General features: G+C 47.7%; 6 protein-coding genes across 6 annotated transcripts; 2 read left to right on the forward strand and 4 right to left on the reverse strand.

Moving 5' to 3' along the window:
* Nucleotides 1-76: 76 nt before the first annotated feature.
* L199_004224 (uncharacterized protein) lies at nt 77-6,746 on the reverse strand (the record flags this gene model as incomplete). Its single annotated transcript, XM_064889952.1, has 34 exons — nt 77-160; nt 212-288; nt 337-358; nt 418-488; nt 541-558; nt 620-687; nt 758-802; nt 853-1,262; nt 1,315-1,423; nt 1,475-1,667; nt 1,721-1,743; nt 1,799-1,865; nt 1,919-2,070; nt 2,126-2,216; nt 2,262-2,381; nt 2,427-2,514; nt 2,562-2,637; nt 2,695-2,761; nt 2,810-2,831; nt 2,884-3,228; nt 3,272-3,420; nt 3,469-3,522; nt 3,589-3,638; nt 3,691-3,991; nt 4,042-4,287; nt 4,347-4,470; nt 4,521-4,567; nt 4,616-4,843; nt 4,891-4,955; nt 5,005-5,041; nt 5,095-5,143; nt 5,192-5,592; nt 5,644-5,769; nt 5,822-6,746. The coding sequence occupies 34 exons, from the start codon at nt 6,744-6,746 to the stop codon at nt 77-79; spliced, it is 4,950 nt and encodes a 1,649-aa protein (XP_064746024.1).
* Nucleotides 6,747-7,436: 690 nt separating this feature from the next.
* Nucleotides 7,437-8,913, forward strand: L199_004225 (uncharacterized protein; the record flags this gene model as incomplete). Its single annotated transcript, XM_064889953.1, has 6 exons — nt 7,437-7,483; nt 7,539-7,784; nt 7,890-7,998; nt 8,048-8,147; nt 8,207-8,634; nt 8,683-8,913. 6 exons carry the CDS (start codon nt 7,437-7,439, stop codon nt 8,911-8,913), a joined length of 1,161 nt encoding a protein of 386 aa, XP_064746025.1.
* Nucleotides 8,914-9,034: 121 nt separating this feature from the next.
* L199_004226 (uncharacterized protein) lies at nt 9,035-10,737 on the reverse strand (the record flags this gene model as incomplete). The annotated part of the gene is made up of 6 exons (XM_064889954.1): nt 9,035-9,397; nt 9,451-9,740; nt 9,791-9,907; nt 9,961-10,062; nt 10,321-10,643; nt 10,694-10,737. The coding sequence occupies 6 exons, from the start codon at nt 10,735-10,737 to the stop codon at nt 9,035-9,037; spliced, it is 1,239 nt and encodes a 412-aa protein (XP_064746026.1).
* Nucleotides 10,738-10,762: 25 nt separating this feature from the next.
* Nucleotides 10,763-11,713, reverse strand: L199_004227 (uncharacterized protein; the record flags this gene model as incomplete). The annotated part of the gene is made up of 3 exons (XM_064889955.1): nt 10,763-11,052; nt 11,103-11,364; nt 11,414-11,713. The coding sequence occupies 3 exons, from the start codon at nt 11,711-11,713 to the stop codon at nt 10,763-10,765; spliced, it is 852 nt and encodes a 283-aa protein (XP_064746027.1).
* Nucleotides 11,714-13,112: 1,399 nt separating this feature from the next.
* Nucleotides 13,113-13,493, forward strand: L199_004228 (uncharacterized protein; the record flags this gene model as incomplete). Its single annotated transcript, XM_064889956.1, has 1 exon — nt 13,113-13,493. The coding sequence occupies one exon, from the start codon at nt 13,113-13,115 to the stop codon at nt 13,491-13,493; it is 381 nt and encodes a 126-aa protein (XP_064746028.1).
* A 200-nt stretch (nt 13,494-13,693) lies between these two features.
* L199_004229 (uncharacterized protein) lies at nt 13,694-15,145 on the reverse strand (the record flags this gene model as incomplete). The annotated part of the gene is made up of 5 exons (XM_064889957.1): nt 13,694-13,897; nt 13,945-14,058; nt 14,149-14,484; nt 14,526-14,678; nt 14,723-15,145. 5 exons carry the CDS (start codon nt 15,143-15,145, stop codon nt 13,694-13,696), a joined length of 1,230 nt encoding a protein of 409 aa, XP_064746029.1.
* Nucleotides 15,146-15,202: the final 57 nt, after the last annotated feature.

Below are 15,202 nucleotides of genomic sequence, written 5' to 3' on the forward strand. Positions count from 1 at the left end.
GCTAGCCAGAGTTGCGATAATATGATGTAGTATGCATACTGTAGTCCTTCTATGGGAACATCCGAAAGCTGGAAACTCAAGATCTTCTCTTCTTCCTCTCGGCTTGCATCGCCAACTCTTTGAGGTTTTTAAATTCAGTCCGACCGGTTGCTTTGCACAACTGTTCGCTCTGTTAGCTTGCGGACCACGAATGCGATATGATGTCACTCACGGCGTAGAACTTGGATTTGTGATCTCTCAATAATTCGGCAGGACTAGCAAATTCGGCTATCCGACCCTGGTCCATCACTTCGAGGAGAGTCAGCTCGTTATCGGTGTGCAAATCGCAAGGCTTACCAAGGACTTTGTCAAAATCGATCTGATGCCAAAGCATACATCAGCTATCATGTGCCAAGCAAGCTCACTCAAACAACTCACGATCGTGTGTATACGATGAGCAATTGTCAAGATCGTAGAGTCAGAGAATTCCTCTCGAATGGTTTTTGAAACTGAAGTAGGTTGTCATTAGCTAGGATACTACGGGAAGCAGGGAGTACTTACTGAGTTCGTCCGTTTCGTCTAAACAGCACACGTATAGGTCAATGACGCTGACCTGTCTCTAGCGAATAATCGTACTTACAATCGATAGATGCAGTAGCTTCATCCATGAACAATATCTTATTGCGCTTCAATATAGCTCGGGCCATGCTACGAGATCGACAAACTTGAGTAAGGATCCTACTCATTTCCTGTTTCAGATTCATTCAGATTCACTTACCAGATAAGTTGTTTCTCTCCGCTGGAGAAATTGTCTCCTCCCTCGCTGCCAAGCATATCAGTGAATGGATCTTCCCGTAACCCTCAGACACTCACCTAACTGGATTGGACAGATCTCTGAACACGTTCTTGTTCCTGCCTTCCTCATCTTCAGCATCTACGGCATCCCCTAAAGGCTCGTCGTCTTTGATAAGATGGACTCGTCTCAAGGCCGCATAGATGTCAGCATCATCGTACTCGTCGAAAACGTCCAAGGTCGATCGAAGGGTTCCTGATAAAATTGTCGGATCTTGAGGAATGATCGTCACCCGACTACGTAAGTCGGTAAGACCAATTTTGGAGATGTCAACCCCGTCAATGACAATTCTACCTTCGGTGGCTTCTACAAAACGGAAAAAGCTCAAAGCCAGAGTCGATTTTCCACAGCCAGTCGCACCGACAATACCAATTTTTTCACGAGGGGCTACCGTAAAACTGATACTATGGAGTACATCGGGAAGATCAGGCTGTGAATACGTCAGCGAGTGCACAACTCTACGAAGACAATCAGATACTAACAGCGTATCTGATGATGAGTTTTTCGACGGTAATAGCTCCTGATTCTGGCCATGACGCAGGAGGCCTCGGCTCAACGAACTCAGCAGCTTCACGCTGAAGATCGGTGAACCTGAGGTACTGTGTTAGTGCTCTTGGTCATTCGCTCTACCGTTGAACTTACTCTTTGAGACGCTCGATTGCAACCATACTCTGTTCGAGCTGCACAAATCGTCTCACGACAAACAGAAGGTCATGACAGATAGTCCCGGCAAAGGACAAGGCGAAACCCGCCATTGCGGCATCCACTCCTGGGGCGATAAGTACAGCAACTGCAGTAAGACCGACCAGAACCGCTGATAGAAGATTGAAACGAGCTGTGGTTGTATGGAATTAGTGGGAGAAATATGAGTGCCATTTGAAGACTCACCCGAAAGCCATCGATTGACCGTCCTGAGTAGTGGATCAGCATCGCACGTGAACGAAACAGAGGCAGCTACTAGCTCACCATGACCATACGAAAGCTAAGACGTTCGTGTCCGCCAGTCTCATCATATGCTTCAATGATATCGTACCTGTGCTCCATTCAGTATTGTCGATTCGTATCCTGATAAGATACCAAACTCACTCGCTCCAAAAGCTCGCAGTACAGAAACCCCCGATACTGTCTCGCCGAACAGAGAATAGAGCGGGGACCTAGTGACAGAGTCAAGTCGTCTCATGTCTCGAGAGGTTTGACCGTAAATGGATCCGGCTTGATAGTAAATCACCAGGATGACACTTGGCACAGGGCAAGGGTCAGCTGGAATGACATATACACCCAGGGTGGACTTACCTTCCTGCGAGAATGAATGGTAGGCCGCCCACGTAAGTAATGGAAATGAAAGTCACAACCACATTCAGTCCAAGTGTAAGACTTCGGACGACTGTGAAACGAGTCAGCACGCATGTTCAGGTTGGCATTTACTCACAATTATCAGCAGTACTTGAGTCCAGACCTTCGATGTCTTTGCCGAATCTATTGAGCAATCTACCTCGACTGGTGGTGTCATGGAATCGTAGCGTAGAGAACAAGACGGATTCGAGCATTGCTGAAAGGAAGTTAGCGTCTGGTGAGCCTGTTGATAATGACTCACCGTTGTGTAGCTTTTTACTTGCTTGTAGTGAGCCTAGATAGATTATAACATATTGGAAATTGGAAGCAAACACTCCAATGATAGTGATCTATGCTATCGTCAGCTAGAAGATACGACTGGACGAAGTGAGCTCACCGCTGCGTAGCCAACAACGAAGTATTGGGCGGTATGTCCGGCTTGGGCCGTTGACTGATTTGAACCTGTCCAATATCTTTGTTGCTCTGTCAGTTTCGAATTAATTCAATTATTTATTGAGGGTGACGCTCACTCAAGCCAACCCTTTTCGGCCACAGGGACGACCATTGCCATGGCCAGAGCAAGTATGAAGAAAATCCCTGGAAATTTAGTCAGACAAGGTCAGTCTCATGGAATGATCCACTTACACCAGATGGGTCCTCCCAAAGCCTATAGTAAGCAAATTCAGCACTTGTCCCCTGTCTTGCCCACGAGTACTCACCCCGAAGTAAGTCTTCCATACGGACCACGCAATTCTGCCTCGAGCACGTTTCTCGTCTTCTATCAGTTTTCGGGGAACCTTGGGTTTGACGTCGATAGTCGAATTAGCGAGAGTCGTTTCATCTTCAGGCGCGAGTGAGCTGGTTTCCGAGCCAGGATCAGATCCTGTAACCCCACTCAAGCTTATAACACTCTTATGCGTAGCCTTTAGGGCTGTTTCGTCCACGAGTTTCTCCTCTTTAGCTTCACCTTCCGTGGGTTTGGCTTGAAGATCTTCTTCATCTAGCTTGGCCATAAGTCCGGAGGCTACGAAGTCGTCCCGAGTTCCGGAAAATTTCACATCGCCCTGCAGTCTCGTTAGCTAGGCTTTCAGTGAGGCGCTCACTCACGTTCTCGAGAGCAACGATGTAGGCGGCACCAGGTGAGACCAAAGCAGTATGATGGGAGACCAGGAGTACCGTTCTTCCTTCCAGGATCCGGCCTTGCAGACAATTTGCCATGAGTGCATGAGCTGTATGGGCGTCTACAGCACTCAGGACTAGATTGATGTGTCAGCACTTAGTAAGCCGCACTATCTTGAACGTACCATCATCGAGCAACAATACGCCGGCACGACTATACACGGCACGGGCAAGCGACACTGTACATGGATTATTAGCTTTGATGACATCACACGCGAATATATAATAGGATCATCAGGACCAACCTCGAGCCTTTTGACCGCCACTGAGATTTAATCCTTTCTCACCAATCTCACTGAAAGCTCAATTCAGCTGGCAACAGACACTTTGATTGCTTTCGCACTCACGTTTGATCACCATCCTCAAGTATCTCCAGATCAGTAGTCAATGAGCATGCTTCGATGACCTGTTGGTATCTTTGCGGGTTCCAAGGTGAAGAGAAAACGATGTTGTCCTTGATCGAGGCGTTCTGAAGCCACGCTTGTTGAGGTACGAAAGCAACCAGGTTGGGAATAATCCAGTCTGTGTCAGGTATCTCCTTCTCGGAATAGCCCATTGAGTCTGGCGAAGATCGAGGACAGATAACTTGACCAGCTAACAGATCGGCTTCACCGAGCAGACCCGCCAGGAGTAGAGATTTCCCGGATCCTGTGCTTGCGTCAGCTTGAATTGTAAGCATAATCACTCACCAAGTCGACCGCATATCAGAGAAAGCTTTCCCTTCGGGAATCTGAGCGAGAGATCGGCAAGAGTGAAAGCATTCTTTGGAGTCGTGGCGGTTGATCGAGATGATCCATTCTGGGTATTGGGAACAGCAGAATCATCCCGAGGCCATGTGTATGTGGCCGATGACAATACAATATCTCCTTGACCATCATTTTCTTCGATTGGCGCAATTTCAGCGAGTGAGAGATATTTCTCGATACGACGACAGGAGACAAAACCTTGCGAGCGGTTTTATATGAGCTCACGGATCAAATACTCCTATCAGCTCCGCACTTACCTTGTAAAGCTTCGATAAAGGTCTCCGGCAGAGCGTTGAGAGCATATCTCAATTCGGCAAATACAGCGACCGACGTGAAGGCGGTAGATGGGGTAAGTGTCTTGCCGCGAACTAGGGTGTAATGCTGCGGGCATGGTCAGCGTGACTTGGTGATGGAATAGCGGGGAGACTTACCAGGAAAGACACGACAGTAACGAGTACCGGTGTGAGAGCCCAGATACCTGAAAGCTGCATTAGTGATCGCACAGCTGTTCATTGGATGGACATACAATTGAATGCCACTTCGATCTGGTAATTACGAGCTTGCCAAGATAACTCATTCTTCCTGATGGTCTTTATACGAGACTCGAATGACCGTTCCCATGCCATAAATTTGAGCATCCGTATACCTTGAAGTATTTCATTCATCAAAGCTGTACGCTGATCTCGTGTCTTCATGAGATTCTCTTGTGCTCTGACAACGATCTTTGAGGCGATGTGATTAAGAGGTAATGATACTGGTCGCGCTGTCAGTGGCATTCTCATCCGATAAGTGGGGACTCACAAATAGCGGTCAACAGTCCGTATAAGGCGGAGATGCCTAAGAGCTTGAAGACGAAAACGCTCGCACTGTGGCATGGTCAGTAAGGTCGCCTGAGTAGAAAGCTGAAACACTTACACAAGGAGCTCTAAAGGTGAATCGACGACCGCAAAAACTTGAGATGAACTCTGTCAGTAGGACTGCGGGTAACCCCATAAAGCAACTCACGATGGAATACAAAATCAGTGACACGATCAACGTCGACTGTGAACAGGGTCTTTGCGATGGATGAGCTTCACCCCTGGCTGCTAGAAGTAGGACTTACCATGATCTGAGTTTTAGAGCTGACAGCTTCTTCATCCTCGGCTCCATCTTCGCCTGCAGCTTCCTTCTTCTTCTGGTCTTTAGCTGCCTCCGCCTTGACATCTCCCACTTGTCCTTTATCATCGCCAGCTGCGGCGATGTCCTTCTTTCGCAAGGTCTTGCTGAAGAGCAGTGTGTTCAGCTGGAGTTTGATTCGCGCTTGCAAATAGGTAGAGCTGATTGACCAAGTCACTCCAGTGGCGATGAACATGATAGCGTTTGACATGAACAATCCAAAGCAGAGCAGCCAGCCCCAAGCGGGAGCAGATCGTGTGGGATCGTTTTCGAGATATTCCACGAATTTCAACAGTATATAATGTGGAATATAGTATCCGAAAGCGGTAGCAGTAGCAAGAAGGGTTTCTGAAAAATTCGTTAGTCAGCGCAAATCGTGGTCCAGCGTCTGGTACTTACGAGCCCATAGCAGCCCTGAGTTAGCTTTGGCTACCTTCCATAGAAGGTTGAAGCCCTCTTTACGTCCAAATCGACCCTTAGGTCTCCCGTATATTCCCCTCATATGTCGGTATTGCACGAGAGCACCTAGGTCAAATCAGTACATTGATGATGATATCGAATTTGGTACTGTACTCACGAAGACTTTTTGGTAAAATGGGCAGATCCCAAACATCTAAACTATCTGAATAATAGCCTTTACGTATGACAGGAGTAGCGTAACCAAATAAAAGCCATTCCGGCACGTTTGCTTGAACTTCAGCGCTGACATTGGGTTTACTAGGGTCAAGCGACTCCGTTCCCAAAGGTACTGATTCGATGATCTTGCTTGGATATATGGCGTCCAAGGGAAGATAAAGAGGGGGACCCCGTCGTACGGAGAGGATCGTAAGAAGGGGAAATACGTAGAGAATAGGAAGAAGCATTTTGAGGAGCGAGACAGGGGTGAAACGAGGAATTGCAAATACATCGATACGAGCGAATGATGCGAATAACCCGGTAGGAGCGGACGGAAGTGGTGTTGAAGGGAGAAGAGCGAGGAAAGCCAGGACCATAAATTGAATGAAAATATCGATCGAGAGGTGAACAGTCGTAGCCCAGTGAGGCTGAGTCTCTTTCTGAGAAATATGACAGTAGGCGAGATAAAGGGTAACTATTTGCGATGGCAGAAGAAGCGAAGGTAGGATGATCGATCGGGTCTTCTCATCTTGATCAGGTGTGTGAGCGATAATTGCGAAGATGAGCAAGAGGATGTTGCAGATCAAGGGTGGGATCATCAACAGCAACACGCCTATTTTTCGTCTTCTCATTGATGTCCAGAAGCTTTCTGGATCGACCGGAGTACCATCTTCGCATACTACAGGATCTTCGATGTTGAAAGGGTCTTTTTCGACAATGTCATAACGTTCGTTGAAATCTTCATCCTGATGAGTGGGTAGGGCGATACGCTTTTGAAACAGAGTGTAGATGGGAGATGCAGGATGAGTCGATAGATAGATTGTCAATGAGGACAACGACACCAGAGGAATAAAAGTTGTGCTGATGATGGGAATTAGGTTGAACATGGTGTTCAATGAGTTGCCGTTGAGCTGTAAGTTCTGAGCGAGGCTGAGAGCAAAGCTGTGTCGGTTCTGAGCAGTAAGACAAGTCGAATGCAAATGAGACGAGGAAGGGATAAAAGGTTCAGCGACAAGGGAAGGGCTGTTGAAGGACTGATGATGTTCGGGACCGAGATGAAAACCCTTTGCGTAAGTCGTGTTCAGAAAATGAGTAGTATTCCTTTCTCCTTTCTATTCATCTAGATTTTTGCTACTGGCCATCTGACAAGGTCTCTCCTGCTGTCTAATGAATGCACCTCTCGGTGTAGTGGCGGTGTCTACTAGGAGAATATAAGAGGGATAAGAGCATAAAGTCGAGCAGGATGAGCCAGCTTCGATTTTGATCTTTCTGTTTCAGATGCAATGGACATGATCTCCTAAATTTACATTATGCTGCTACATGTGGGATGCGCTTGCATATGAGATTCATGCGCTCAGGCGGATTTGACCGATCACGCGACGTCTCACTGTTACGTAACTGTAACAGCCAATCACCTCCACCGAGGATGACGTTTTGTTCTGTGGTTGTAGATCCCTCTCCACGTGTTCATCCTGAACCTGCTGCTAGTGCTGTTAACCCACCAGTTAACATCTGACATCTTACATGTACACGGTCAGTCATTCCACTGACTACCACTGGACCCCATATCCATTAGAATGACTAACACAGACAACGACACCCTTCCCAAAGCTATCCTCTACTCGTGAGTGACATGTCGGACGACCCTGTCTAGCGCTGACTCCCCTGCTCCAATCCAGTTGGCCCACTTCGGTATGGTCCACCGTCCCTCAATTGTGCTTGCACGAGAAAGGTTATTCCAGCGATGAGTACATAATCAAATATGTGGATATCAGTGAGTGCTTTCTGGCCATGACCAGGAGGGACAATACAAATACTGATGCTGTTGCTCACAGCCAAAGGAGAAGTAAGTTCATGGGTCTTGCTCATGAGGTTGGTGGTTGTGCTGACGACAGTTGTAAGAACTTCGCCCCTTCCTACTTGAAGTGAGTTTTACACCTTAAGAAAACTTAACATTCGTAGCTGACTTGGTATGACCTTCTCAGAATCAACATGAATGGTTAGTAGAGCATCATTGCTAGATAATTTAGGCTCAGAGCTGATCCTCTGGCAGGAACAATTCCTACTCTTGTCGTACCGACACTGGAGACTACTGGTAATGATGTGGATACTAGATATCGCTCTTTGAGAGACACCATCGTGAGTACTCCCATAGGGTGATGAGCTGCAGCTGATCCTCTACTTATAGTCAATCTGTGACTTCCTCGACCACGCTCGAAGCGCCAGCTCGGGCCATATCCAACATTCTGACAAGCCTGCTCCCACACTGGCCCCCGCCACCATCGAAGGTATGATCGCCACTCAATCAGAAATCACAATCTATGCTGTGTGCTGACAGGTATCTTAGGCAAAGGTCTCTCCGACGAGATCATCAACATTATCCATGTCTACACGGTAGATCCCAACTTTGTGGTTTTGGCTGCTAGGGATGAAGCAGAACTACGAGAGAAGGCAAAACGTCCTCCCGGTCAATCACTGGCTCTTCGGAGAGAAGCCCTCCAACGTTATTTGGAAGAAGCTAGGCAAGCGGTTGCAGAGTCTGCCGTCGCGCCAAAGGAGGGAAGCTTGACATGGGAGCAAAAAACCGTGAAGTTCTTGGAGGAGAAGGTACAATCCAATGAGCAAATATGGGAGTTGTACAATGGTAAAGCAGGAAAGGAGAAGGAAGCTCAATTCTTCGAGGTTTGTAAGAGGACATGGACGGAATCTTTGCCAGACGCTTTCAAAAAGCTTGAGAATCTATTCAAGGGACCCTTTGCTCTCGGAGACCAAGTCGTAAGTTTGAAAACCATTCTGATATTCGGTAATCTGACAGTCTTTCAGTCACTCGCCGACCTTCATACCATTTCATGGCTCACACGCCTCGTCTCTATCGCCGGCGGAGAGCCCGTTGCGGCCGGTATCGACTCTCTGATCCCTCATCTCGGTGGTTACAAGTTCGGCCCCAAAGTCAGGAAGTTCTGGGAAGAATGGGTGGAGAGGGACAGTTTCAAGAATGTGCTTGTCCCTGCTTGTGGGGCGTTCAGAAATCAAGGCGTTCAAGATGCAAAGTAAATGGAAAATTCGTCGTCAGACAGGAACGAATAAATGGAAAAGTCTAAATAGCCGATCTGGATCGTCTCAAAAATTGTACAAATAACATCAGTCAATGCAAAATGGGTTACATGTGATCCTGCTACCTATCAGACTTTTCCGTCTCGTAAGCTTTCACTCCTTTACCCCATTTTCCTGCCTTTTCTCCCCATTCGTCGACTACACCCCACATATGCTGCTCCTTGATCTTAGGTGCTGGTTTCCTAGCTTTTGCTTCTGTCTTTTCCAGTTTTCCCGGTCTGCTATAACCAGCCTCCACCGCGAGATCGTCCATGGCCTTTTTGCCACTCCCCAAACCGGTCGATGCACGTCTTACGGTAGAATGTGCGGTGGTGGGATTTTTCGAGTTCTCCCATGTCCTTGCTTCTTTATCTAAGGGTAACCATTCTTCAGCAGCATATGTGGGCGAAGTGGTCATCTCGATCAGACGAGATACCGCTCGTTTCTGTAAGATGTTATCAGCCGTTAGCCCTCAGAGCGATCAAGACCGATACATACATAAGCGAACCTCTCGTCCTCTCCTGTCCAAATCCCTAAAACACTAAAAGAACTCCCGCTCCGCTTTTCCTCCAGTTTTTCCTTCTCCTTCTTAGCAGGGGTGGTAGTGTTATACAGACTAACATTCGGTCGATAAGGCGTAGCAAGCGTTTCGGAGAGAGATTCAGCCTCCATTATCCTGTCGTTGGTCATCTCGTCAACTTGAGATTCTTCCAGATCCAAGGCATCTGGGAAGAAGAGCGTCGACGTTGTTGCAGGTGAGCGGATGAATATCTGACACCGAGATTCATCTATAGCCATTGTCAGAGTACATTTCTTACAGAGCGTGACGATGACTCACACAAAGCGTCAATAAGGTTAATCAACCGACGAGCTTCGTTCTTGTGTTTGAGGTAGAGCACGGGCACCTCATCTATGAAGAAGGTATGATATGAAGATGCTAGAGTCAGGTAGTCTGCTGGGCCAAGCGAGTGAAGCAAAAGGATTAGCGGTTATCGATGGGAAGCTTACTCACCTCTTCACACAGATCAGCAAAAGTGAAGCGACAAATTCCTCCTGCGGCTGCAGGGACCGGCACTTTCCTCCCATACACCGATACTTGAGTAGGTCCAACTGTGTGAAGGGCTGGTATGTCAGTGAATAAAACCGAACGATCGTGAAAAAGAACAAATGTTCCCAACTACGACGCTCGGGGTTCCTAAATCGTCCCCGACTTCGGCACCGGCCAAGCGACATGAAGCTTGACTTCGCAGAGCTAACGGGATGCGGTACTTCGTCCATTCTATGGTCGTAGATGATATTTGAGGTGTTGGAACACATATGACGATTTGTATCCATGAAGCACAAGAAGCTACTGATGATGACACTCACCATTCAACCCTTCAGTCTCCTCCTGCCAGGCAACCTCGAAGCTCTCGTCATCTTGGCTATACCATTTCAACATAACCTCATGGGGCTCGTGATCGTTTCTTGCACGCCAGTCGACTCCGCCATCAACCTGAACCACCTCGCATCTACTTTTCAGCGCATCCAGAAATCCTATCATCCTATCCCGTTGTACCCCGTGGTGATACAGATCTTCCGGTACTCTATTCGAGCAAGCCACAACCACCCCGCCCAGCCGCCAGTACCATGAGAGGACATCTCTGATGAGCGCAGCAGAAGAAGCATCAACTAGCTGAAATTCGTCAAAGCTGTATGGGAGATTAGCAATGTCTGAGTTTCACGTGATAGGAGTACTAACTAGAGAACGTGATAATCCAATATCATGTTTCTTGCGACTGCCATCAATCAGCACAGCTCAGTCCCGAAGTTACTCACTGATAAATGCCATTCCTTCATCTTTCGCCCATAATCTTTCATTCCCCTCTTCATCCCATCTGCCATTTGCGAAGACAGCTCTCCAGCCTTTCTTGTTTGCCAACTCCATATTCTCCGTCTTTCGCATCAGTTCTTCCACTATCGACGGTGCGTTCTTTCTCCTTTCGAGCTCTAAGAAGACTTGTCTATATAGTGAAAGAGTGAATGCGTGGTAGTGAACTCGACGCTTGGGCAGTGGTAAGAGTTGAAAGAAGAGTGACAGGAGTAGTGATTTACCGGTCCCTGTGATGGCTCAGCACCGAATTGGATGATCGGTGGGTTATTTTGCTCACCTGGAGGACCAGTCAAGAGTATGCCTTTAGGCGTTGTGAGATTGGCAAGCTCTTCCTCTCCGCTCAGCACCTTGACCAGCTTCTTCTCCTCATCCCCCGAGTCGACTTCGATCCCTAGATATTCCCCAGCCTTCTCTTTCCCTTTGAGCCAGCTGGACTTCCGCTTGACATCTTGCGCAATGAACGGCGCTGAAGGTGTGAGCTTGGCGACAAGATCAATCGGAGGTGAGTAGTCTTCGAGAGTAGCCAAGAGTTGTCGGAGCTGTGGGAGAGACTCAGCATGATTGGGGCTTGGTATGTCTTTCACATACCTTCATAACGCATCGGACCTGTTCATCATCCCATTTCAGTCTACCACTCGCTACCAGACCTCGATATAGCTCCAGTAGATCGGTGGGAGCCGGTAGTTGAGCGTTGGCGTGAGCATGTCTCGCTTGATTGGATGTACTGGCTTGACTACTATGAGATTTTGCCGAAATGGACGGTCCGCTCGATCGAGGGATTTTCGGCTTGATCGAACCCCCTAACCGTGGGATACCTGAACGACATATTATCCTCAAAGACGGTGTTGACGTATTCAAACTTCTCGACACCAGTAGACTCGCTCGCATGATGGCCTTGCAAACGATTCGTGGACTGTATATCGGAAATAGTATATGTAGATCCTTATCATACGATGATCTTGAACTTTTTGTCGTGCGATTACCGAAATACTCGTAGTGAGAGTTACGCGACGTCATCCGTAATTTATCCGATTTATCCGGTTTATCTGATAGCTGAGGCGCTGAGCTCAAGTAGGTATCTCTGTCAACCTGTTCGTAGCAAAGAACGGCAGCAGAAGGCCTATCACTCGCCGCGGAGGGTTGATGGAAGAATATGAAATCCAGGTGACACAACACTGTAGCTCTAGTATGTCAATGTATTCGCGGCTGTCTTGAGTTGTAATTTTAGCTAATGTTGGTCTAGGCAGATAAATTGAAAAGGTCGATGTCCTCTTGGTCCTAATGCTAGGCTGACAATGAATTCGAGCAACAAGGTTGTCACAAGGGCATGTATGCGGGTTTCAGCCCTCAGGGAATGAAACACTCTGGTGAAGGAACCGTTAATAGGTCAGTTTCCTCAATTTCGGCTGGTGAGTGGACTCCTGCCAATCTTTGCAGCAGCAGCTTCGTCGCATGGTCATCGCACCAAACCCTGGAGTGCTCTGGGATCCACATGTAGCGCTTTCCACCCTATGTATACCTTCCGGAACCACATTACGATGAATATTTTACAACAATGTTTTCGTTGAGTAGAAGCGGGCAGCCAGGAAGCAGACAGCGAAACAAGGTCCGAAGTAGAACTAAAGGTCGGTTGTGATATCAGTAAAAACGAGTAGTCAGAGAATGCACGTAGGCAAGATGGGGGCTGTAGCGACTCAAGACTGTGACCTTGTGATCAACACATCGCCTGAAGCTTCGGTTATCTATAGGAAGAAAGTGTAGGTCGGTAGTTTAATCTTTCCCAGGACGTGCCACTGTCTGTTGACCGCTTCCTGTCTCTCAGAAAGACTGGTGTATGTATTGTGGTGCAAACTCGCTAATGAATCGGTGTTGCCTTCCCGGAACACTTTATGTGTTTGGTTCTCGCATGAGATCAAGTACTGAAACTGTGACATGCATATAGTCGAGCAAAAACAACGAAAGAATGTGCGGTTTCAGTGAGATAGCTCCAGCGGAAGTAAGTGTGATCACCACTCGAGTAACGTAAGATCCCAAGATGCGAGATTTGAGTTTCCCGATCGGCGATCTTATTCAAATCGTCACCATATCGTCATACTCTGGGTCACATTGGGTCCAGTGACTGTGGGTATATAATGCATATATAGGAGCTTGGAGAAGGTATGGCTACCTCCTGTTCCTCAGTCACAAATACATAACCAATACTGAACACACACGAAATCAGTGAGCCAAAAGTCAATAGCAGTATTCTGTCCATCTACTAACAAGCACTTTCGTCAGATATCCCACAATGTCATTCAGACTCGCTCTTCGACCCTTGCGACCCCTCTCCTCTCGTGTCGCTCTCGCACGACCATTACACTCCACAGCTCTCAGACGTACACAGGCAGGCTATGGAGATCCACAAGATGAGAAAGCCGATAATCACACTCCATTACCTTCTTCCACACCTGACCCTCATCCCGCTGGTCAAGGTAAAGGACCAGGTACCAAGACTGGGACGACCGATCCGGAAGTGGGTAAAGGCGGAGTAGGAAATGCGGGTGGAAAGAAAGGTGCAGGCGATGCGTCGAAAGAGAACGTCAGCGGCCAAGATATCAAGGAGACGAAGAAGATAGGAGAAGAACCTAAGAAGGAAGAAGTTGGAGGTGCTGGACCTATTGGTGGATAGACGTGAGTCAACGCTGTAACCGCAAATATGGATAGTACACATGTTGATCGTATAATGCATGCAGGTGATACGGGTTTCTCTGGAGATATATCGATGGAATGATGGACAGAAGAAGAAGGATAAAATGTAATAATAGTATATATGCAAATTATAAAAAACCATGATTCGTGATGGGCATTAACAATTCTAGCATTCTCCACCTAACCCCTCATAGCTTTCACAAATTCGGTATAGGTCTTTCGGAAATCTTTGGCTTGTTGGGTTCTCAACCTATCGACAAATTGGTTGGCGATATCGGGAGGACAGTTCAATCGAGGAAAGAGATCATTGAGTAAGAAGTTGATTGCTTCCTGACCTCGGGCTTGAGCGGTGCTTCGGACCAACGCTGCCATTTCAAAGAGGGTCTACAACAGGTGTCAGCAAAGTTCTTTGATGGTTCGAGGTGACTTACCAAAGTGCTACTTCTGATATTGAACTCCTTCCTCGCTGGAACTTCGAAACAAGCGGGTACCAATCTTTGATAGATGAAATTTTCATAACCTGGTAAAGCTTGCTTCGCTCGATCCTCCTTGGCGACCAAGTGCTGGTTGGTAGCCGTTGCTGTCCCATTAGCCACAGCTTTGCTCAAAGCGGACATTGCACTTTCAGCGAAGACTGAGGGCTGAGCTGCTGCTTCGGGAGAAGTACCCCAGGCGATCACACTTCGAGCGAAGAAACCAAAGGCGAATCGTTGGGAGCCGGGGTCGGAGCAGTCTTGGGTCAAACCCAGAAGAGTGGTGAGAAGGTTCTCGAATTCCGGCTTGTTTCGTTCGGTGATGAAAACTCCGTCGAGGTTTGCATTCATGAGTGCAGTGAAGAATGTGAGGTAAGCGTCTTTGAGTCGAGCATGAATTTGTGCTTCGTCGGTGCCAGTGATCGGTTGTTGCAGGATTGCGAAGATTCGAGAGAGAAGAGGGAGAAGGAGCATATCCATAGTCTCGAAGGTATTTTTCTAAAAACATCAGTTACTGCTGCGACAAGATTGGGACTCACCTTTAATCGATGCATTAATAATCCCAAGAACAGCATAAAATCGACCAGCTCCGAAGGTTCGTACTCGGTGACCACCACAGAGACGAATCTTGGGACCAACTCGGCAACTGTCGAACCAATGGCGTTGACGAATTGAGCAAAAGCAAATCGGGCCTGTATTATGTTAGCGATAGTCAGACACCCTCTTGATGACTTACTGCATCCCTAACCACTCTTTGCGTCTTCACAGCATCCAAGGCTTGCAATAACGCTTCTGTCATCTGCTTGAAGGCTGGAGTATAAGGCAATTTTTCCACCTGACTATCAGACACCATGGGGAAGCCTTTGGCCAAATGACCAAGTGCCATGAGGTGATGGTGAACTTGAAGTACCGCTTGAAGATCTTTCGAATCTGCCCTACATCGCTCCACTCCAGAGGCCATTCCGCTCATCAAAGGTCCAGCGATTGTCTCCAAAAGCGGTATCTGTTTGCCTGGTTCTGATTTGGTGAGATAGATGAGGTGACCAGCGGCCTCGAAGAGATACAACTGATCGACAGCATACGACTTGCCGGTGGTGGCTTTGACAAGCGAGTCTTCGTCAGGCGAGTCGGCGGAGGGCACATCGGCATTGATCACCATAAGATCCTACTGAAGTCAGCCTAGTTCTCACTATCGTTACTCACCTTGATGCTGTCC

Source organism: Kwoniella botswanensis, chromosome 1, assembly GCF_036426115.1.
Source record: "Kwoniella botswanensis chromosome 1, complete sequence".
In the NCBI taxonomy this organism is placed as follows: Eukaryota; Fungi; Basidiomycota; class Tremellomycetes; order Tremellales; family Cryptococcaceae; genus Kwoniella; species Kwoniella botswanensis.